The sequence below is a fragment of the Peromyscus maniculatus genome, chromosome 20, assembly GCF_049852395.1.
Source record: "Peromyscus maniculatus bairdii isolate BWxNUB_F1_BW_parent chromosome 20, HU_Pman_BW_mat_3.1, whole genome shotgun sequence".
NCBI lineage: Eukaryota > Metazoa > Chordata > Mammalia > Rodentia > Cricetidae > Peromyscus > Peromyscus maniculatus.
This window is the reverse complement of record NC_134871.1, coordinates 27,146,095-27,171,047: the sequence shown is the minus strand read 5'-3', so window position 1 is coordinate 27,171,047 and position 24,953 is coordinate 27,146,095. Positions and strand designations below refer to the sequence as shown.

At 36.6% G+C, this 24,953-nt stretch overlaps 1 protein-coding gene across 8 annotated transcripts in view; it reads left to right on the top strand.

The window, feature by feature from the left end:
* The window catches only part of Vps13b (vacuolar protein sorting 13 homolog B), a 568,282-nt gene that overhangs the window by 266,955 nt on the left and 276,374 nt on the right, over positions 1 to 24,953 (top strand). For 7 of the 8 annotated variants that reach the window (XM_076555926.1, XM_042264499.2, XM_042264498.2 and 4 more), the window contains exons 26-30: positions 2,952 to 3,123; positions 3,638 to 3,752; positions 5,291 to 5,357; positions 8,537 to 8,945; positions 17,301 to 17,412. In XM_076555926.1, the coding sequence (XP_076412041.1) occupies positions 2,952 to 3,123; positions 3,638 to 3,752; positions 5,291 to 5,357; positions 8,537 to 8,945; positions 17,301 to 17,412 (875 nt within the window). The remainder of the gene's footprint in view (positions 1 to 2,951; positions 3,124 to 3,637; positions 3,753 to 5,290; positions 5,358 to 8,536; positions 8,946 to 17,300; positions 17,413 to 24,953) is intronic. The other variant, XR_013046389.1, reaches the window with a different exon arrangement.

The following is a 24,953-nucleotide window of genomic DNA, read 5'->3' as shown; positions in this document are numbered from 1 at the left end:
CATATGTGTTCTCTGTACAAGGACACACACCTGACTGCAGAAGACTTCCCATTAAGTGTTCTCTGTGTGTAAGTTTTTCTGCAAATTGTTGCTTTCACTTCTTTCTTAATTTGGATGATTTTTATTTTTTGTCACCTAATTGCTCTGACTAGAAACTTGATTTTACATTCATTTAAAAAATTAGGCAGTATTGCAAAGTTAAATATAATTTTAACTTTTCACAATTTTCTTTATTGTGAAGGGAAATTTATCACATTGTTTTGGCTTTAAAGAGTTTCTGTACAAAGAGTTAAAACACATAATGAAAAGTTGGCCTTGATTTTTTTCTGTTTCCATATTAGTTCTATATTTATGCTGTTTTTGTAATTTAATAAGTATTGTTAAATATGATAAACAGAATTGATTTCCATTGTTTCAGAAGTAATTTTGCTAAGTAATGATTATTTCAGGTTCTTACTGGATATGGCATTCAACCTCCAGATGAACCAAGATAAATTGACCTAAACTGGGTATTTCGGTTAATTTGTCATGAACTTTATATCTCAGACTTGGACTAGGGAGGTGTGCGAATAGTTGAGCATTGCCGTTTGGGTGCGGTTTTCACTGCAGATGTGCAAAACAGAAGGGAATGAGGGCAGAAGCACGCTTACCAATGTCACAGCGCATGCCCACCCAGAAAGAACACTGAGACTGCTCTAGAGTGCTTACTAACTAAGCTGCAGCCAGGGTTCTCAGCGTTCGTAGCAGGTACTCTGTAGTGATAAAAATTAATTAGATGTTTTCTCGACACCTTTCTTCCCGTGGGGTATGTTGTTAGTTGGAAGATTTGATTAGGAGTGTTTCTGTTAAGAAAGGTGTAATAGCCACATTGTGTCATCGTTTATTGATTTGACTTTGTAAAAAGCATCCTGTTTTGGAAGTAGTTTGTGCTTTTTAGATGTTGTGTTATACAGCCAACCAATAATAAAATTTCTGAAGCTTCTGAAGTTCTAGAAATTTCAACTATGGAAATTTAAGATCTACTTATTTTGTAGAAATATGAAAAACCTGCAGACAGCTTTTGGTTATGTTTGGGACAAGGAGCTGCCTAATCATTTCCTGTCTCAGTAAATCCCAAGACACTAGTTCTTTACTGTGCTCGCTCACACCTTGCTTTTGAGCTCCTGTCCTGAGCACTCAGTTGTCACAATTGTCTTTCACATTTGATCTTGCCTCCTTCTGGGCATTTCAACTGTCTTTGGACTGAAGGGTCTTCAGCTAAAGTGCAGAGGTCACTGGGAAAGCCTCGAGCAATGTCCTAAGCATCTGCTCAGGACAACATGTGTGGGAAGAGCATGGTTTCTGCTTCCTCTGGTATGGCTTGAGTTATCACCCTTGCTTTGGGTGTGATTGGGCTATAGACAGTGGCTTCTGCTCTAACCATCTCCAGTAGAAACAGCACACTGACCGCCACTGCATGCCTTCTCAGAAATAGCACACTGACCGCCACTGTATACCTTCTCAGAAACAGCACACTGACCGCACTGCATACCTTCTCAGAAACAACACACTGACCACCACTGCATGCCTTCTCAAGGATTCTAAGAACATTTTGCACTTGCATGTTTACATAACCTAGGATATACATGTTTTGTTTGAGACATTCAAATCAACAGAGAACCATGAGAGATTATGAATGTATGCAAATGAAAACGTGTATCAAATTAGATAAATGACAAACTCAGAAAGCAAGAGGAAGCGGATCCTAAATCCTACCAGAATATGCAAGTACAGTTTCTTTAGTATTGCTGTAGCTTGGTGTTAATAATTAACCTGTACTTATGAAATCTTTACTATGTAGAAACACTTCCTTTATGTTCATGGTTTATTTTATGTTCTTATTTATTCTAGATTCTAAGCAATAAATACCATCATAAAAACTAATTTACAAAGGAGGTAATGGACTCTGGAAAGTGGAATTGTTACAAAGTCACATGAGTAGTATATAAAGTCCTTATCCTAATATATCATAATGCTTACTAGACTCAACCTAATTAAGTAGATATATGTGTGTGTACAAATGCGTCTTTTACAAATAAACATATATGGTCTGTTTCCATCTAGGTTTTACATGCACAGTAGTGGAGGCTCTGTCTCTAGCAGCATCTTTTCCTGCATCTGAGACTGAAGCTGTGCAGCTCCAGTTTAACTTCAGATAAAAGGGTTTATTTTGATCCGGGCTACTGAGCGCTTTTGAAAACAACAACGAAACACCCCAAACAAATAAACAAATGCCACCAAACCTTTCACAGCAAGTTTGCTACCATGGAATTTAGGATGTTATACATACCCAGAATTCAGTATATAGTTAAGAAATTGAATAAGCCCATACTTTATTCCTCTAGTTGTCAGTCATACAAAACATTTTATGAAGTCTAACAATCTACAAAAATAGGCAAGAGAAATATTTTCTTGATTGTTAAACTGTGCAGATCATGTTATTACATTGTTTTTCTAAATTCACCCGTAAATACTCTATACCAAGTACACATTTCTCCTGTAAAGAGATACAGGGTAAATAAATACCTTAAGCTGTGTGGGTCTCAGCTTCCCTGTAGCAGCTAATCATTTCCATCTAAGAGCAGAAATAGACAGGAAATTATGGCCTTGACTGTGATCTTATAAAACTGTATTCCTAGACATTGGCTGTTTGGAGATAATCATTGGTACAGTCCTTATATACTTACAGAGAAAGCTGGAATGTCAGGAACTTACATTATAACTATGTAAATAAACCTTCTGAGTAGTGTATGTTTATAATACTTAGCTTTATGTGTCAGTGGTATCATTTATATGGTTAGAATATATAGTACGGAAAAGTTAAAAATAATAATTTTTAAGTTTAAGTTTTATTTTGCCTGTTTTGGGTTAAATATCAACATTTGCTGGTTTCTTGCTTTTCCTCACCACAGGGAGATTCTATTCAAGCAGGTGATGATTCACCGTTCTCAGATTCTGTTACCCTGGAACAAACTACCAGTAACATTGGTGGGTCCAGTGGCCGTGTTAGTCTGTGGATGCAGTGGATGCTCCCCAAAGTCACTGTAAAACTCTTTGCTCCAGATTGTGAAAACAAAGGCACAGGTACAGGATGCTTTTCTTCCTACTGTAAAGATAAACAGTGAGTACTGCTTTTAGAAGAAATATTGGGTTAATTTTCTTTGATGTTGCCATTTAGCTCTTACAGTGTTTTAAGAGTGTTGCTCACATTGATTCTCATCTCTGAGTAAAGTTTATGTGTACATATTCTTTGACTTTGTAAAATCTAGTTTTGCTTGTTGGTAATTAAAATTTTCCACAGAAGGTATGAGAGACTTACCCTCTGACCATAACTGCATTGAATTGTCAGTATTCAAAGATGCTTGGCTAGTAACAGATTCAGTTATTCAAATAATAACTATGGTTTCTCCTAACTTGAGACAGATACCCCTTCTCTCACTAGTAAGCTCCTTTGACACTAGTGTTGCTTATAAGTATAAGTATGGAAGTTTGTGTAACCTTAACATGGTCAGGATGTGTTAGCCAGTGTGAAATATAAAATTGTTCATCGATGTTGATTATGAAGACTCTCTTGGTAATCGTACCCGTTTCTTTGCAGAGGTTTGTATGGTCAGTGAACTAGAAGACCTCAGTGCGTCCATAGATGTACAAGATGTGTACACCAAAGTGAAATGTAAGATAGAGAGCTTCAACATTGACCACTATCAAAGCAGGTAAATAATGAGTCATAAGTATAGGAAAACTTCTGTTTTCTTTGAGCTCAGTCACCATAAGGATGTTTCTATTTTACAATTATGATTACTCCCAAAGAGAATACTTAACAGATGAAGTTGTTTTCTTAGCATTCTTTTATTCTTATCCAATAAAATTTTATGACATTGCATATAGCTCTTCATAAATATCCAAACTACTCCTTTTACAAATCACCTCATGAGTGTGTGCCATGTGTTACAGATTTGTTCAGATGTCTGAAGCACTATTGACATGTCTGGTTATTGCTTACTCTGTCCGTAGTCTACACTGAGGCAGAGCACCTGCTCATCCTCCTTAACACTTAGGGACTTCTCCCTTACTGTACATCATATAAATGTCATAGACTTAATACCACATATTCCCTATGTAGTCTCTCTGTACCAAAAGTAAGATTGTAGGAAAATGATTTGTTTGTAATAAGTCATACAGAAAAAGTGAAGATAGAGATGTTTTTCAATGTTTAGAAATGATCTAGCCATTATTGTTCCCTAAATATAAGTATAAATTCATTTTCTTTCTTTGACTTTATAATTCCAGTGTTTTATTTTTATTTTGAAATATAATACACATACTATAAAATCCAAAGATGCTGTTAAAGTATTTTAAATGATACTTATTCTTAATTTCACAGTAATTTCTCTTATAAGTAGTCTTAAAATCTATTTCTTATGAACTCATAACTCTCATCAGTTCAAGAGTTTTTTTATGTAGCTATAGATGCCCAATGTGGTTTTGTACAAATATTGATCGATTATATCACCTAAAATAATTCTGCAAACATATTTCTAGTTCTCACATATCATACTGCTTATATCAGTAAGTACTACAAATTCATGATAGCTGAAAATTGTCATTATGAAATATAAAATATTTCAATTGCTATGAAATAGGACTTGTCATAATACTATCTTAATCAGTAGGTAGTTAGTTTTGTCATATTAACAATGAATTGTTTATTGGCATTTGATGTTTATTTCTTTAATTTCTTTCTAGTGCAGTGTATTTAACATGAAATTATTTTTCATGTAATATATCAATGCAAGAACTGAAGTGATTTCTGATATGAATATTATGCAGTATAGTTTATTATTAGTTTTACTGTTGCATGTAAATTTTAAATTCTTTGTAAATTTTACAATTAAGATAAGTTATTCATTATGACATGCTTATTAATATACTTTATATGCTGGGCTATATGCTAAGCACTAGGAATATAGGGTTTATCCAAAAAGATTTTACATCTCTTTACCTTCTCATCTTATGGAAGAGACACAAATTGATGAAAAAGAAAAACAGTTAAATCTGTCATTCGGAGAAATGCTCCAATGCCGAGCCATTCAGTGCTGTATGGATCGTTCTGCTAGGTGCATTGTTATATCTGTGCTTTAGTACAGCGGACTGTGCTTTGCTTTAGAACTGTTGATATGGTTATGTATGGTCAGCTTTTTTAACTGAGAGAAATTGAAGAGAACAGATAAGGTGAACTTATGTTTTCCAGGCCAGGGGAAGGTTGGCAGTCAGGACGTTTTGAAGGAGTATTTCTGCAGTGCAAAGAAAAACCTGTGGTGAGACTCATTTAGTAATTTTGATTTTTGAGAATATATTTTAAATTGTTTGTGTTTGTTCTACTCTGCAATAGGACTAATAATTTGAAGAATTAGATCTCTGAATAAATTCTTTTAGACTTCTTTCTCTAAAATTATATTAAAAATTAAAGTTGCTTATTCTTTTAATCTGCTCATGTTTTGTAACCATATTCCTTTGTAGCAATTAAGTAAACTTATCCAAAGGCAAAAGTAGGCTCGTGTCACATTGATTGCTGTATTTTAGCATTTTTGAATGCCGTGTTGACTTTTTGGAAGATTTGTTCCTTTTGTAAGTAAGTTCATCCGGGATTGCCATTACAAGAAATATAAAGTAGTAATTCTATATGGAAAGCAATTATTTCAATATTTTTAATTTACTTTCATTTGCAATGATTTTGCAGAAGAAAGTACAGACAGAGAAGCCATATTCAAGAATGGCTCAGACCTGAACCTATGCAAACTTGAGCAGAATTAAAAATCTTGCCAGCTTTTTTTTTTTTTTTTTTTTTTTGGCTTATTGCTTTTATTGCTTTTTTTATTTTTTGTCTTTTCACCTTCTTTGCACCTGTCTATCACCTCAAGCCATGGGGAAGAGTGTTGGTCTTTGGGGCAATGTGGAGGTGTCTTCCTTTCCTGTACTGACAAGCTGAACAGACGCACCTTGTTGGTTCGACCCGTCAGCAAGCAGGACCCTTTCCGTAACTGTCCTGCCTTCTTTCCTTCTGTAAGATATCATTTCAAAGCTATACCCCAGACCTCCCCTGACAAGGGCCCGAAGAAGGAATTGAGCTGTCTGTGCAGTCAACTCTTGATTTTCATTCTTGTCAATCAAATTATAAGTGAACTATAATGTATTCTCATACCATAGATTGCCTTTTTACCATACTCTGGAAGTCCTCTGTACATACTATTACTATTCTGAGTTTATAAATAAGAGTAAATATTGCCATCACTGTAAGAATATCAAGTCAGTTATTAAGCAGAATGGCTTTCTGGTTGACTCTGTGTTGAGTGATCAAGAGTTGACCAACACTGCGTTTGCTGTTTCCCATTTACTTCTTGCCCTTTTGTTTTATTTTTGTCATGCACTTATCATCTGTTGGTTCCTGGTTACAAATATATTTAGGTTACTCCCTAATAACTTTCAGAAGTATCAAATGTATTTTTTCTAATGGTATAACATATGTAAATATGTTATTTGAAATTCTTTTTAAGTGACATTCTTAAAGTTAATACAATTCATGAAATTTTTAAATATAGCTGATGCGTAGTGTAATAAGTCACTACAAATATTAATGTTTTATTAGTGTGTGTAAAATACTTTATATCTTTCAATAAATCTTAAAGTCATAAATATTATCCTTATAAATATTTCATGATTTTCTCTTTACATGTAAAGCTTACTTATATATTTGCATAATAGCAATTTTTTTTTTCATTTGGGTTTCAACTTTTCTAATCGTTTCTTCAGTACTAGAACTAGAGTCTGAGATGTGACATTTGTATCAGGAGCAGCTCTGCTTAGCTTTCTTTTTCTTTACTTGCATGCTCATTAATATCTATGAGGAGCATTCCTAGGTCTTAATCATTTTAAATGCCTTCAGAGAACCCCACAAATTTTATTGTGAATTCCTTTAAAATTTTTAAAATTTTTCTTTCTACGTTAAAAAAAATTTGTGCTAGAATAGGGTTGGAGCTCTGTATGGGACTGCAAGTTGCATGAATAATCCCTGGGACTCAATCCTCACAAGAGTTAGTTACTTCTATGAAAATTTCTTAATTATTTGCTGTCTCTAAGAATTCATTTTAAACAGTATGATACTGATTCTTTGCCATATGAAAAGAATACATTAGCTCAGGTTTGTATTTATTCTCCTTATTCAACACAGTACAGCAGTTTTAAAAAAACTACAGCCTTTCCTTATGTAGCCCAGCTTTCAAGAATGTTTATACTGAACATGTTTTAAAGATTTGAAAACGTTGATATATTGAAATGCCTTTTATTCTCTTTCTAGGGCTTAAATGAAAGCTTATTATTACTGGATTATTTAAATTAGTGTAGCCTTCTCCTCAAAGTACTTTTTAGACACCTGGGACATGGAGCATTGCTGTGGCCTCTTCCACTGGGGTGATGACAGACTCTTTCCACCTGTTACTGCCTACTCTCCAGCAGCATAGGGATCAAAATGGTAGCACTCTGTCTTGCTTTCCTGTGGTTCTGTTTCTTTCAAGCATAGAAAGAGAAAATCCAAGAATCTCAGAGTGGACACAAGAGGAAGTTTGGAAGGGTTGAAATGGTGTGAAGGCAGACCACTGAGGGAAGGTGGTAGTTAGCACGGAATGATTACCTTCTATGTGTTTTCCAGTGCTCAAGGAATTAACTCCAAAAATGCATACTAAGTTTTTTTTTTCACCTTTCTTCATCATAAAGTCCAGTTTAAAAGAAAAATTAGTAGCTTTCAATTGAGCTCAGAAGTAGCGTACTTACATAGCATGTGTTAAGACCTTCAGTTCAATCCCTACCAATACATACACACACATGCATGCATGCACTCACCAAACCAAAGCAAACAATAGGAGAAAGAAAAAACTCAACAATCTGAATTGCCTACTCATTCCTCTTATCTGCTGTTTGTTTATAGACATCAACCTGAAAGAAAGTAGATAGCAAGGTGCCCTGGGGTGATGGGATCGCAGACAGAGACACCAGGGCTCATGGCTTGCCTTGTTGACCTGTTTCTCTAATGCGCTCCTTTCTTTTTCTTCTTCCCTAGTTGAGTTCTGTTACTAATATCCCTCCATGGGCCCTAGTATCCAAAAACAATAATCTTGTCTGGAATTAAAAAGAGGTGTTGGGAATGAGGTAATCTCTTCCAGTCTAATTTTATGTTAAGCGATGTGTAAAATAGAATTTTATGTACCACTAATTGATTAGGGGAAAATAGTTTTCTCAGGGAATTCTTAACTCTCAGGTCTGTCAGTCTAATATTGCCATGGAAGCTTTCAACCTCTCTAGAATTGACCACTCCCATGTTTATTAACAAGTGTAGGATGAACAATACAAAAAGGTCAAACTACTAGTCTTTTTTTCTCTCACACATGTACTGTCTCCTTAAAAAAAAATGAAATGTGGCTTGTGCTTGTCTTTTCTGGAACAGACAACTACAAAACTTCTAGATGGTGCTCATCAGCAGCATGGATTTCTTTCTCTGACATACACAAAAGCCGTAACAAAAAATGTCCGTCACAAGTTAACCTCAAGAAATGAGCGAAGAAGTTTTCATAAATTATCTGAAGGTTTAATGGATGGCTCACCTCATTTTCTTCATGAAATTCTTCTTTCTGCACAAGCATTTGATATTGTGCTTTGCTTTCCTTTACTTAATGCCATTTCAAGTATATTTCAAACGAAACTACCAAGGACCCAAAAAGAGAACAGGAAATCTTCTGGTCAGCCCATGAGGACCCATACGCTGACAGCCCGCAATTTACCTTTGATTTATGTCAATACAAGTGTCATCAGAATTTTTGTTCCGCAAACCGAAGAAACACAGTCAACTGTCGAAGGTATAGTTTTTCTGGTTTTATTTTTTTCCATGTACGTGTAGTATGGAGATGGTTGGGTGGATGTGTTGCATTAAATAATTTTCTGTATGAGGCATGGACAGTAGTCTTATTAAAATATGAACAGAAATCTTATTTTACATTTTGTCTTCTTTTTACAGGTGTTACTAAGTATCTAACTCTATTAATTTATTAAAATGAGAAAATTGAGATTATTTTTCCTCTGACTTTTTCTGTCTGTAATTCTAATTCTATATTCAATTAGTATCCAAGATATGTCATTTTTGGTTTAAAAAAATAATATTTATAGGGATGAAATTTATGAAAATTCTGTTATAAATACTCAGTGACAGGGTAGGAAGAAACCTACAACAGACCAGTCTTTGACTGTATGAAGTTAATAATCCTGCTTCCACTCACAAGAGTGATTTTAACATTTTAGTTTTCTCTATTGGATAAAAAATAAATTGAAGATTTAAGAGAGACAGTAAGCTTAGTTGTTTATGCTGTAAGTTTTCAGATTATATAGACTGAGGTAAACCCCAACGTTGCTGCTTCCCTTTTGAAATCCTGAGCACATTAATCTAAGTTTTCTTGAGTGATGGCACTAGTGCCTTGTTGGATGCAGGTTGTAGTAATAGAATATTGACACCCAAGCTCTTGCATCATGTTGCTAGATGCTTTCAAATAATGACACTAGGAGACGATGTATAGAACAGCAGTTCCATAGTCAGTTCTTAGTTCACAAAATTAATCCCATGAGGAGGTTGTAACCTTTTTGCTAAAGCCTCATGTGCATCTCACTGTCACAAAGAAATCTTTAGCCACATTGAATGATGTAACAGTACTAAGGTGCAGAAGACACTGAGTTGTGATCTTTTTTATGCTATCTGTCTGTTCCTGTGGCTGTAATTATCTTAACTGGAAATTAATAAATAATAGAAATTTATCTTTTACATTGGGTGCTTGAAAGTCCCAGATAAAGGTGTTAGCAGATTCTCTGTGTGATGAGAGCCATTTTCTGCTTGTCGATTAGCACTCCATTGCTCGGACTTCACAGAGATAAAAATGGGGCAAATGGGACATACTCATTGACCAAATACCTTTAATTGATAGCAGAATGAATGCTGAGGACTGTGTTACTTCCTATAATAACCACTTCTTAACACTATCATCTTGACTTTATCTCCATCTTAAGCATTTTGGAGGAACGCATGCATTTCAACCCATAGCAACTACCCTGCTAATCATTACAGCCTTATGAATACAAGAGAAATGGAAAATTTCTACATAAAAATAATAAAAATATAAGCAGTCTTTCTTTTTTCTTCTCCTTATTATTCTGTAGGGGAAGAAGACTGAGTGGCCAGTGGTAAAAGATACCAAAAAAGAATACCTGATTACACACTATCTTCTCAGAGTCTGTTACTGTCTGTTTTCTGTCTACCTGGACAAATAATCTTAATTGCAGAAGATATTCTGCCTGAATATCACCAGTTACTAAGGTTTATTAAAATAGCTCTTTCCATTTTCATAATGAAAAAGTATTTGTATAGCTTTATAGACTTGTCAGGATACCTAGAGCTAACTTCAGTGAATTAGTAATTCTCAGTATGTATTCATTCCTATCTTTATGACTATTTTCATTAGGGATTACTTACTTTGACATTGAAAGTTAATATCTTTCAAATATGCTCTATTCTAACTACTATATAATTGCTTCCATACATTCAAATAGTTTATAAAAGCGCAGGAGTCATGAAGAACAATTGACCTTTGTGAGCAAGTGATGTGTGAGCACCTGCTAAGCAGATAAAAGCCGCATGTCCTTTGCAGATGTAATGACCTTTGTGCATTTACCTAATCATTGGCTTTAGTTATGTGACTATCTAATGAATATTATTAGATAAATAATTCACATTAAATTACACAGTAAAAGAAAAACCTACATTTTCAGTAGATAATTCTCTAAGGGCCTAATTTGCAAGTAATTGTTTTCTCATGACCATGGTAGAGATGACTGACACGAAAGACCGCTTAGAGTAGCAAACATCCCTTCGTTAGCTTTTTTTTTTTTTTTTTTTTTTGGTTTTTTGAGAAAAAGTTTCTCTGTGCAGCTCTGACTATCCTGGAACTCTGTAGACCAGGCTGACTTTAAACCCACAGATACCTGCTTTCCTCTGCCTCCCTGAGTGATGGAATTAAAGGCATATGCCACCACTGCCTGGCTCATTACCAGTTTTTTAAACTTACAAGTGTTTATGAGGAAATGGGTGCATGCCATATGGGCATGTGGAGGGCAAAGGTCAATTTGGGAAAGTCAGTTCTCCTCCTGGGTAAAAAAGATTGAATTCAGAGCATCAAAATTGGTTGCAAGTACCCTCATTCACTGAGCCACTCCCCCTTATTTAATTTAAAATACATTAATAAGCCATATTACATTTATATTATTGCAGAATGTGTTTTATGTTCTCTATTCTATAAATATCTAATTTTAGTTGAATGTAAATTGGTAAGTCCAAATTTCATTGAAAACTAAGACAGAAAGTGATATTGGAGATGAGAAGTTGAGATGACAGAAAACAACACACATAGGTAGCATGCTCAGAAGAGATAGTGAGCAGCAAGACCTCGGAGCACGGAAGTCGTCCCATGTCGCTCTACCACCGTATCGCTGAGATGCTTGATTCACCAAGGACTCTCATTTTAATTAACTGTCTTTAACATGTTAATTGACCCTAAAGTGAGTCTTTTCTCATATTATGTCTACTACTATTTTCTTTTGGTTTCTTTTTCTTATTTTCTGTTTGTTCTTGTTTGTTTGTTTCTTCCCAGTGCTGCAGTGGAGCCTGTGACCTCATGCACACATTAGCCTGACAATTTCTTAGAAATCCATTTCATACAATATAAGTCAATATTGATTATGAATACAGCTTTAAAAAAAACTACATGGGTTCATTTCATTATCAGCTTACCTGGTTTAAAACTGCACCAACACTACGAAACAGTTTTTTTTGAATGAATTAATCTAAGCTGGTACTTAACATCCATCCAAGCCATGCTCATTGTCTGTGCCTATAATCCCAGAACTCCAGAGGCAGGGGCAGTAAGATTGCCACAAGATCAAGACCATTCATGTCTTCATAGTGAGTTTTCAGCCAGTCAAGGCTACAAAGTTAGACTCTGTTGCAGGTGTTTGTGTTTGTAAGTGTGGTGTGTGTGTGTGTGTGTGTGTGTGTGTGTGTGTGTGTGTGTATTAGTAATTTTACTGGTATGACTGATTTAGATATAACTTTGCCTTAATGTGGTCCTCTGATTTGTATTCACCATTTGCTCATTTGTCTTCACGTATTCTATCTAATTGATGTACTGAATGATTTTCACAGGCGTTGATATTTGTGAACAAAAAGTATATTTTCACTGTGTGTTGGACCTTTGTTTCTGCTACTTCATTATTGTATTCCTATGAATGAATTGTTTGACTGACTCCAATTTTATGAAAAAACTTACAAGATAGGTTTTTGTCCTCCTCGTCAGTGTTGATCACATCTCTTGCGTGGAATGCCTTGTTTAATGGTAGCTGTTTTCCCGTGAGGTAGAATTTGCCAGTTGCTATGTTTTGTCATTGATTTGGAAACATTTTGTCCTTATTGGGATTTTTTATTTCATTTGGGGGTGGGGGAGACACAAAATAAACATCATAGAAGATTTCTGCTAACAGTTGTTAAGTTTATAATTTGATGGCATTAGTTATATTCACAATGTTGAACAAGCATCATAATTTAATATCAGTTTAAAAAAAAAATGTCACCCCAAGCAGAAACACTAGACACATTAGGCAATAAACTTTCCTCAGACCTTGGAAATCTTCATCTATCTTTGCATTTACCTGGTCTCGAAATTTCAGTAAGAGGAATCATGTCATATTTGTCCTTTTGTACATGACTGATTTTACTGATCATGTTTTAAGGTTCATCTAAATTGTAACATACAAGAATGTTATTGGGGGCTGGAGAGATGGCTCACCAGGTAAAGGTACTTGCCACCAAACCTGGGGATCCGAGTTTGATCTCTAGGACTCACGTGATGAAAGGAGAAACCTGGCCCCCATGGGTTGTCTTCTGACTGCCACATACCCCACCACTCAGCTAAATAAATACAATGTAATCAAAATATTAAAATAAAGAATGTCATTGGTTTATGAGTGAATAGCATTTTTGTTTAGATAAATATGGCATTATGTTTATCCATTCATCTTTTTAATACTTGAGTCATTCTCTTTTTTTCTTTTTCTGTGGATGTGGTTAGTGTTAGCATGTGCTGTAAATACTGGCTTGAGAGTATTTGTAGGAATCTGTGTTTTTAGTTCTTGATGTATCCAAAATATAGACTTCCTAGATCATGTAGTAGTTCTCTTCTACAATTCTCTATTATTGAGTAGCCACTGACCTGTATGGGAGCCCTTTTGTATTATAGCAGGATTGGTGGGGCTTTTATGTTGTTGTTTTGGTTTGGTTTTATATTTCTACATAGTCACATTTACTTTAAGAAGTGAGAATGGGAACCAACTCCAGCTGACACAGTATAGCCCTATGGGCTGAGGGCAGAAATTCATCATTTTAACTCTTGATGTGTTTTGTATTACACTTACCAAAAGCTTATCAAAACCAGTTCTGTCCATCATTGATGTCTCTGTATATATGTCTAAAGCAATAGGAATCTGGCTGATAGAGAGGAGATTTTTAAAAAATAACATTATTTCTTTTGTATAGTTTTAAATTTCCAATAGGCTTCTAGAATTATGGAGTCTTATTTTAAGCAATTCCAATAATAAACCCAGAATTTTACTACTTGATTAAAAAGCTATTTATGTTGTTTGGTTTTTTTAATCTTTCTTTTATTTTGGTGGCATTATTATAACGTATATAATTTCAGAGTTCAGGTCCTTAAGTGTTCTCTTAGATTGCTTTGAAGAACATTATGAGACAGAATATTGCTGTAGATATCTTTGGAAATATACATGCTGAAAGCAAAATTTAATATAATTAAAGAAATCTTAGTAGAAGCAACAATATCATTGTTAAAAATACCATTAATTGACTGGCTAGTAAAACAGAATAAAGAACAGAATGTTTGTTCATTTTATTTTAGAAGTGCTTTGAAAGGAAGTTTGTTGGAATGATATCTTGAGAAGAGTAATTAAATTGAGAATGTCTGATAAATAGTCTCAGTGAGTATAGTATAATAAATGAAGAAACTCTTTAGTAAAAGTGGCCAGTGTAGTTTGCATATTCAGCTGGCGGTGTGCATCCCAGAGCAGTCTGAGATGACTCATGAAGTGTATTTCCCTTTAGTATGCATGTGCTCATCATATTCACACATACTGAACCTTACTGCCAACATGACAGTAACTCATTTAAGCCTTTTGTTGTGTGGCTGTTATAGTGATTATGATGTTATTATACATGATAAGTTCAGTATGCTTTCAACTTTAGGTACTTTATTCTGTTGAGCTTATGAGAAACCTAAAGGAAAGTCTTCCAAACACCTTTATTTTATATTTGACTTAAAAAAATTGGGTTTGAAGAGAAAAAAATCTTATGTTGACAATTTCATGAAAATCCTCTTATTTCTGCTTCAGAATAATGAAGCAAGATTATGATTTCAGAGTTGGTTATAGCCTTTTCACTTAAAGCACACACTCATGCGCACACACGCGCGCACACACACACACACATACAAACACACACACAGTTTTACCTCTACAAGGATGATCTTTCTGAATTATAGTTCTTGCTAATGTAAAGCTTGGTAACATAAAGCTTTTTAATAACATCTGACAATGATAAAATTATCTTGAACATTCTAGTGTTTTATTCAGGTAGGTGATTTTGAAAGTCTGTGTCAACCTGAGTATTGTCTGCCTCTTTCACAGTTACCAAGATTCCAAATCTACAGGTATTCCACTTCCCATGTTAGTTTTTTTATTTCAGTATAGAGAGCTGGTTTTTGGATATAGTATGTGTCTCCTGGGGTGAGTGGTTCCTGATGAGCCTCAGTTAAAACAGCTAAAGCCAAGAAGGAAGGCATTGATTTTCATGTTGAAAATGCTTTAAAATAGAATATTCCCTCATGTTGCCCAACTTTTAAATACAGGTTAAATAAGCCAGAAAGGTAGGCTTGTTTGTTTCCAGCTATAAAGTAACAGAAGAAACCACTCAAGGCATTTCCATATGAAAATTAATAGTTTTATCATTTTTCATATAAATGAATGAAATTTTTTAATAAATTGAATACTGTTCATAATAAAATTAATTTTTTGATTTAATTTATAAACCTTGTCAGTAAGTAGTTCTTTATATATTTTACTATGTAACCTACTGAGAGCACACTTGGCTCTCAGAGATCGTTCTCTTCTCGGATCTGGCATTGTATGTAACACAAGTATGTAATTCTCTTTCATATGCTCCCCATTTACTGCTTCTGTTGCAGTTGGGATTTCATATGGCAGGTAGGATCTGCAGCCTGGAAGGACAGTTAGCAAGTCCACTAATTGTACTTCTGTGGTGTAGTCTATTTTCCAGGCTTACTATTTATTGATTTAATTGCTGCCTTCTGCTTAATCAGAGGCCTTACCACATGGAACTATTAAGCTTGGCATATAATGCAAGATCTGTGAAATGTAAACACTGTTCATAGTATGAGGACCTATAATCAAGCCAGATCTCCTGTCATTTGAAAATAGCACAGCTGGTTGAGACGTAGTTTTCTGTTTGATCTTTTTTTGCAATGGACTTTTTAAATTATTGTGTTTACTGAGATGTCCACATGCTAATATTTATTATGCTAGTTCATCTCCTTACTCCCATTTGATGCCCACCTCCTCCCATCTCCTCCCACCCCCACCACTGTGGCGTTTTCTCACTGTGTACCATCTTCCTCCTGCCCTGGGCAACTAGCTCTATTCTGCTTTTTCATTTTCTCAATTCTAACTTTCTTTTTTTGGACTAATCGAAGTCAGACCATTCCAGCTGTTAAAGCAGCTGGAAATAATCTCCTAGCTTTTGCATTCTTTGGGCAGCACAGTTTGGGAAACAGGAATTGGGCCTTTGCAGGATATCTGGAGGCCTTGCACCCAGCCCTTCTCTGTTCTCTTTGTGGCAGATCCTAATGGTTCCTTGAGAAAGGCAGGTTTCCATTTCTTTCCTTGGTTCCTAATACTTTCTATTCCTCTTCCCACCACCACCTTTCTCAGTGGTATTGGTAGTGTCTCCCACTGGTAGGCAGGTATATTATCACTAAGCTAACTCACTGACCTCATGGGTTATGTAGTTACTTAAAGTGCAGAGAGTTGTATATTATCTTAATAATGTTTAAATAATAGCTAAACAGCTATTATAGTTGATTTATTGTTAGAAGTCATCAAATTTAATAAAAAGGGTCATTAAAAAGGCCCTATCCCTTCCAAATAATTTGAAGTAGCTGTGGGTCTCTCTCTCTCTCTCTCTCTCTCTCTCTCTCTCTCTCTCTCTCTCTCTCTCTCTCTCACACACACACACACACACACACACACACACACACACACACACACACACACACACAAAGTTTTGAATTCTAGAAGTTCAATCCGAAGAGAATCATTCGAGCTCAGGTATCTGTTTAGTTTCTCTCACACTTGTCTTTTTATGCTCTCCCTTCTCATCTTCATCAGGAAGTGAAACCTGAAACCTGTTCCTCAGTGAGCACTGACTGTTCCCAGGAGCAGCCCCTGCGGTCGGGGCAGCTCTGCTGAGCAGTGGCAGCTCTGCTGAGCAGTGGCGATGTCCTCTCACATGCTGTCCTCTGGCCTTTGTCGTCTTCAGCACTGGACCAGCCCGTGTCTCAGACTGTCTGACATTTCCCAGCTGAAAGTCTTGCTGTGTAGTTGTGACACATTTCGTTACCGTTGCACGTGTGAATTTAAATGGCTGCGAGTTTTTGCCGGCTCTTAATACTCTGTTGTGTGTTTGTAATGTTAAAATTCCAGACCTGGAAATTTCTTTCAGGAACTCTACAGTAGTATGATTGTAGAATTAACTCATCATATTATATACATACACTTAATAATAACCACATATTGTTACATTGGGTACAGTTCATTATTTTTTCATTGTGATTTTAATTGTGGTAACAGAAAACTACAAAATAAGTTTTGAAGGAAATAGACTTTAAAAAGCATCAAAAATTTTATTCTAAATATAACTTTTTTTTTTATCATTTATTGGCTGTGTTGTAAGGTATTGGCATCCCATTTCCTCAAATATTTCTCATGATTCACCAAAGATCCACATCCACTAATGTCTCTTCCCTTTGTTGCAGTGAATCGGGCAGCACAGGAAGACACAGTGGTTTTGAAGGTTGGCTCTGTTGCCATGGCTCCCCAGGCTGATAATCCGCTCGGCAGATCTGTCCTCAGGAAAGATATTTACCAGTAAGTCGATTTTCTTGCATTCAATCTTGCCATAGTTTTGTCCTGCAGAACACAGTGATCAATAAAACTTGGTTGGTGTGGCCTCTAGAAATACTTTTTACTGGAGATCTTTGATATTTCAAACCAGGCTTTTCTGATTTTCCTTAGTTGTGGGTTTTTAAATTCCTTCAGACAAATCAAGTATTCCTGTGAAGTGTTGATGAACAGCAGAATGTAAGTACCGAGTCACCATAAAGTGAAGAAGCAAAGCATGGAAAATTCTAGCAGCCTTCATATTTGACCAAATCTCTAATCTCATAAGAAAATGAGGTCCTTTCGAGAACTACCACATCCTGCTGGAGTCTTGTTGTATCAAAGTGAAGCGTTTTCTTAATTTAAGCATAAGCCATTATTTGAAGTGTAGGCTTGTGGATGTCATATGGATCAAAGCTGTAAAGAACAGCAAACTTCTAAGGAGAAATTTCACAGTAAACACTTTCTGCGAAAATGCCGGGCTCTGGATTCTGTCACCAAGTGTTTGCAAACCACACCAAGCATATACGGATGACTCCACTGCTGAGCGTGTGTAATGAGCATGGTAAAAATAATGCAGAGCCCGCACTGAAGCTGGCGCTGCTGCCAGACGTCCAAGTGTAACTGCTAAGGGCGCCAAGTGAGAGCAGCCACAGAAGTGCGGGTGAACAAGTGCTTGCCTGCTGGTCTGGACTTCAGATGTCAGGCTCTTAGTCTTTTAAAACTAAATGGCTGCTGCTATCCAGTAGTCACAGCTTTGGAAAAGTTCCAATTTAAGTATCGCTTTCACCACCTAGAAGATGACAGGGTCTCCCTATCTAGTCAGAGTTGACCCCCAGTCTCCATCCTGCTGCTGCAGCACCACCGTGTCCCAGTACTGAGGTCACAGCTTTGTCCTCAGGACCCATGATGTAGTTTCAAAAGACCATCTCTGTAATGGATGTAGATTTGACTTATAAAGTTTTTCCCAATTTGTTTTGATTTACATATTGAACTCTTCCTTATATTACTATTTTATGTAGGTTGTAGTATTTATCTCCTTAGCTTTTATTTAGTTGAGTTTATATAAAAATCCAAGGCTATCAGAGCTCCATGAGGACTAGAGAATTTTCTAACCCATCTTCTTGGGGATTTTAAAAATTAAAAAAGGGGCCCGGCGGTGGTGGCGCACCCCTTTAATCCCAGCACTCGGGAGGCAGAGGCAGGCGGATCTCTGTGAGTTCCAGGCCAGCCTGGGCTACCAAGTGAGTTCCAGGAAAGGCGCAAAGCTACACAGAGAAACCCTGTCTCAAAAAACCAAAAAAAATAAAATAAAATAAAAAATAAAAAATGGGAACTATTAAAAAATAGTTGTTGCTTGGCTAATAACAATAGTGAGTTAGCCTTAGAGCTTTCAGAGCCGTTGGAATTGAGCTCAGTGGTAGAGTGCTTGCCAGTAAGACTGCGGCCTGCGCTTCAGTCTCTAGCCCTGTGATAGGAGCGGAAGGAGGAGTAGAAGGGATTTCAATTCCTAATGTTGAGAAGTCTTCCCATACGTTTATGTTCTGCACTTTGGGGATACATAGTCTTTTTTTTTTTTTTTTTTTTTTTAAGATTTATTTATTATATATACAGTGTTGTTTGCATGTATCACTGCAGGCCTGAAGAGGGCACCAGATCTCATTACAGATGGTTTTGAGCCACCATGTGGGTGCTGGGAATTGTACTCAGGACCTCTGGAAGAACAGCCAGTGCTCTTAACCTCTGAGCCATGTCTCCAGTTCGGGGTGGAGGGTTGGGGGGTGGGAATACACAAATCTATATTAAAAGATCGTTCTACCATTAGTGAAATAGACAATGAGATTGCACCACCACCACCCCCCGCCCCCACTCCTTTGCCCTTCCCTTTCCAGTTGCAGACCCTTGTGAATTGCATCCTTTGTGTTTGGAACTCAGTTTGTCCTCTGTGGGATTGTTCCCTCAGGTTTGCTTCCTGTTCTTCCTGGGCTTGTTGTTACTTTCCTTGCTGGTCTTTCAGAGCGCTTGGTTTATTGTCAGCATCCCTCAGGGGCCTCTTTTCTCTCTTCTCTTCTCTTCTCTTCTCTTCTCTTCTCTTCTCTTCTCTTCTCTTCTCTTCTCTCTTCTCTCTTCTCTCTTCTCTCTTCTCTCTTCTCTCTTCTCTTCTCTTCTGCCGATTTCTGTTCTCATGGCTCAGGAGAAATTGAATTCAAAGCATATATAGTAACTTTGAAGTCCCACATAGACTAGGCTTACACTATGTGTCAGAGTGTCAAACACCATAGAATTATGGAATCCACAGGCCTGCTAGGGAGAGCAGTTTTTTGGAAAGCTCACATTCCAAGTCATTGTCATGTAACCAAACTAACAACGGTTGACCCAGAAGTTCATCAGAAACATTTCAAGATCTCATTAAAATGCTGTGTCGTTAGTGTCAGAAAACAGAGACCACACAGGAATGAAGGCATCTGAGTAGGGGTGACTCACTGGGAAAAAAATACCGACATAGAGCAAAAGACCCTGGGCCCTAGGGCTTTGTTTTTATGAATATTTTAACCATGAATCCCAGTGGACAAGGCTGAAAAGATTCATATTGTATATTTCCTGAATATATGAAACTTTCAGAACCCAAAGTTTCACAATGGTGGATTACTACTTCTCGTGGTATGGAATGAGGAAGAAATGGGAGTTGTATTAATAATGAAAGTTTCATTTTGATTCATGAAAATACTCTTGATTTAGGTAGCAAAGACAGTCTTTAAAAAGAGTGAGAACTCATAGTTCCTGGTCTTTAAATTTAAATCAAACAAAAGCAGAAGCTTATCCATATCATTTTGGGGTTTTATAAATAATTATCACATAAATAATATTAGTTATAGTTTTGGCCGATGGCAGCCTTTAGCCCATGCTCCCCTAGAGACTAAATAAAAATTCCTATCATAATTTTACCTTAGTCTTTCAGAGGACATAGCCCTAATTACCTCATTAGCTTTCAAACATACTCATACTACTCTAGAGGGATAAAAAGTTTTAGGGGTTGTGTGTCAGGAACTAGGCATAAATATACATACATACATACATACATACATACATACGTAAATATGCATACACACACATACCTACATACACAAATACTTACATGTGTTTAAGATACCACAAAAATGCCCATATATTTCCTGTGGGAATGTAAAATGTCTATATTAAAGATAGTTATCATATGGTGTCACAGTTCTACTGTATACCTACATGTCCACACAAAAGTTTATAGTAGAATATAATACTTTTAATCTTTTAAATTAAAAATAACCTAAAGACACATCACAGTGATGAATGAAAAACCAAAATTTGGCATTCCGTGTGATTGGCCATTATTCTGTCCTAGGAAGAAAGGCAGTAATGATAAATACTGTGACCTGGCTTGACCTTGTGCTCCGGGCTGCAATGGGGAGGTAGGTCATTCTCAGGTCAGATCACTTGGCTCTAGTGATTACTCAGCATCTGGGGGAGCCCCATACATACATGCAGCACGGTATAGGACCTTTGCTAAGAGGAAGACCCAGCCAGAAGAAATTGATTTGAACATTTCTTAAAAGACAAAGGCACACTAGAGGTGTACCAACCCATACAATGGTCACAACTATATGTCACTCTTCTGCCTTTCAAATATGGCGAGCCAAAGCTGGGATGATTTTTTTTTTTTACATGAAACACTAATGGATTTTACTGAGGACAATTTTTTTCCTTCATTATCTTTACAATTTTATTTACTTCAACAAACACAAGAGATACATAATAGGTGTTTAGTATCCTTTTCTGATAGTTCCATCATCTTTTTCATTTTGAGATGACCTTTTAAACAGAGCTTTAGCAAGAATCAAAAAACATGATTGCCAAAAGGAGAAAATGTTTTAGTAAGTAAAAGACTTCATTACTATTCTTCATATCAAGTATGTGTTGCTATAGCATTTTGGTTGGTATATGGACAAATGTATTATTGCAGCACTTTTAAAAACCTTTTTCAATAAGACTCCATATAAATTTTGATTGGTACAAAGGCTTTTCTTTGTGTTTGGTTTCATTTGCACTGAACAGTGCTCTACTAGAGAGAGGAGCTGTGAGTACACAGGGAAGCCCTGTCTTAGAGACAGTTAACAAAAGGTGATATAATGCAACTGAACTTGCAAATCATGCCACCCTTGGTCAATACCAGTTAGATTGCAGAGATCGATGTACTTTATTCTGTCTAATTGGCAAGAAAGTGTGCCTCTCAGATGTGTGTGGGGGCAGTCTTAACTGTAGTGTCCATATATATATATATATATATGATATATCATATGATATATTTTATCAATGATAAAATATCAAAAAAGCAGAGAAATGGGACCTCTTAGCAGGAGACAAATAAACTCAAAATTAAGTCAGTAAGAGAAAGACCACCAAATGACACCGTTGCCTTCCTTAATTGATCTCAATCTTTATGTTTTTAGCCATGGTTCCTCACTGAACCTGTAGCTTGCTGATTGAACTAGACTGCCTGGCCAGCAATTCCCAGGCGTCTACTTGCTTCCACATGCTCAGTGTTGTGTGGTTGATACATTGTGCACCCCAATAAACTTATCTGGGGGTCAGAGAACAGAACAGCCATAATACAAAAGATAGAGGTTAGGCAGTAGTAGCACATGTCTTTAATCCTAGCATTCTGGAGGCAGAGATCCATCTGGATTTCTCTGAGTTCAAAGCCACACTGGAAACAGCCAGGCATGGTGACTCACACCTTTAATCCCTGGAAGTAATGGCAGAAAGCAGAAAGGTATATAAGGTGTGAGGACCAGGAACTAGGGCTGGTTAAGCTTTTAGGCGTTTGAGCAGCACAGTTCAGCTGAGAGGCTTCCAGTCTGAGGAAACAGGACCAGCTGAGGAACTGACTGGTGAGGTGGCTGTGGCCTGTTCTGCTTCTCTGATCCTCCAGCGTTGACTCCAGTACCTGGCTCCGGGTTTGTTTTTTTTAGTAAGGCCTTTAGGATTCGTGCACAGTGTAAGCTTATAGACGGTGCTATCACCCCAGCTCCCCCGAGTGCTGGGATTTGAACTCTGCTCCTCACGTCTGCATAGCAAGCACATCTCCCTAGACCCAATGTTCATTTTTTAAATTCAGCAATACCAAAGTATATGCACTAGGAAATAGAGTTTTTCTTCTTACCATGCTGCGTTCACGGTGTACACTTAGGCCAGTTCTGTTGCGCCCACTTTCTTCTGTATGCATCTCTCTGTTGTCTTGAGTGACAGTGTTACTTAAGTGTCCTCTACATAGTGTTTTCCCAAACGTATTTGTGTGAACTCATTAATATATTATGGTCATCTTCTCAAATCATCCTATTCAGAACAAAATGCCTTTTTAAACTAGTATTTTATACAGGTAGGACCAAGGATTATTTAAATGGTGACTTTTGTTTTGAACCAGCTAGATATTCAGCATTTTTACAAATTCCCTTAATGTAACTATTCTTTAAACATTTCTATTAAACTTCTCAGACCTGAAAGAGTCATTTACATGATAAAATGTAAAAGAAAATATGAGTTGTCTTCTTCAGTGAAAAGTCTAGTGAATCTGTCCTTAAGAATAACTGTATCACTAGGTAGTTGAAATTATTATATTGTATTTTGCTGCCATTGAATCATGCAGGCTGCATGAGTCACAATTCGACAGTACTTCATGAGTTCCATTGTTCCGGGCTTTAATGAACTCATCAGAAGACCTCCCAGTCTTGTGTCTCAGGATCATCTCCCTCCCTGAGCTGACCTCACCCTGTACCTCAGACCTCACGACTAATGCCTCTCTTCCTAGGACCATGTTCAGGTTAACATTCCCAGTGTTGTTTATTGTGTTATATTCTGGGGCCAGAATGCATATATTTTCAACTTCCTTGAAGTACGGTTTTCTTCTATTTACATTTTTCAGATGGATTTTTCTTTGGGATTCCAGCTCACAAGAAATTTTATATTAATTATGAAAGCTCAGCCTATAGCTTAGGTTTGTCCTACCAGCTCTTCCAGCTTAAATTACCCCATTTCTATTCACCTAAGGTTGCCATGTGACTCGTGGCTTTTACCTCTCTCCCTGCATGTCGTCGTCGTCTTCTCACTGTGTCCAGCTCACAGCTCCTACTTTCCTCTTCTTGGGGTCTTTCTGTCCAAACGTCCTGCTGTACCTCCTGTCTAGCTATTGTCCATTCAGCTTTTTATTAAACCAATCACAGTGACACTTCTTCACACACTGTAAAGGAATATTCCACAACAGGATTCTTATTATGAAGGAGTTTACATTGAAAGGGTTGTAGATTCTTAACATATTTGTGCCAAATATTTTTTTCATAAGAGTTTCAGATATTTATATAATGTATATCAGTCATATTTTCCACTACCTCCCTCCAACTCTCCTTATTGTCTCCAAGCGCTGTCCCCCCAACTTCATTTCCTCTTTCATTGTTGTATTAACCCCCTTATCCAGTTAATGTTGCTCTGTGCAAATAGGTGTGGGCCATCTACTGGGCCATGAGCAGCCTTCCCCAGCCAATCCTACTCTGTAGCCAGTAGCTACCAGTACCTACCCCAGTAGAGGTGGGGGTTTCATTTAGTGTTGAACATTATCACTTTTAAAAGTCTTTAGAGCTTCTGTCTTCGTTTTTCTCAAATCCTGTTTAATTTGGGACTTTTCGGATCCTTTGATTTAAATTTCATGTTCTTTCTGCAGTCCTGGAGCTGCGACTGACAACCCATGTGCAGTGAGGTCATAATTGTTGTGCAGCGGCCCTTGGTGCATACAGCATGCTTCTTACAGCACGCTTCTGTGGGAACTTGTATTTCTTCCTCGGTTCAGGGCACACCATCTCATCTATCAACATACTGAGCTCATGACTCAGGCATAGTGATTATTGTTTATGTTTTAGGGACAAGAACTTCAGTCTGTAGGCTTTTCACCTCAAGTGTTACATTTACATCTCATCTCAGTACTTTTTTTTTTTTCCTGCTGTTTAGGTAACTAGATTTCTGTTTTTCATATAACTATTCTTGTTACCAGGTGGGGAAGAAATTTGACAGTTTAAATACATTTTATTTTGCATTCTTAAAAATGTATGATGAGGCAGAACTAGTATTATAGATTTATAGCTGGGATTTATGATGAAAACTCTTAAAAATTCCTAATATTTGCATTTCTTGGTTCTTGAGAATTCAATCCAGTTTTTTTGTATGTGTGTTTTAAAAGCTCTGAAATGACTCATGACCAGATATAAATATTAACAGAGATTTATCTGATAAATAAAGTCAATATATTTTATTTTTTTTACTTTATAAGAGGTAATTTTAATCATCTTGAGGGAGGTAACCCAGACCCAGAAAGACAAACATAGTATGTACTCACTCATAAGTGAATATTAACTAAAGGATAACCATACTACCATCCACAGACCCAGAGAGGCTAGGTAACAAGGAGGACCCGAGTGGAGTCAAGGGGCTGTGTGTTGGGGGGGTGC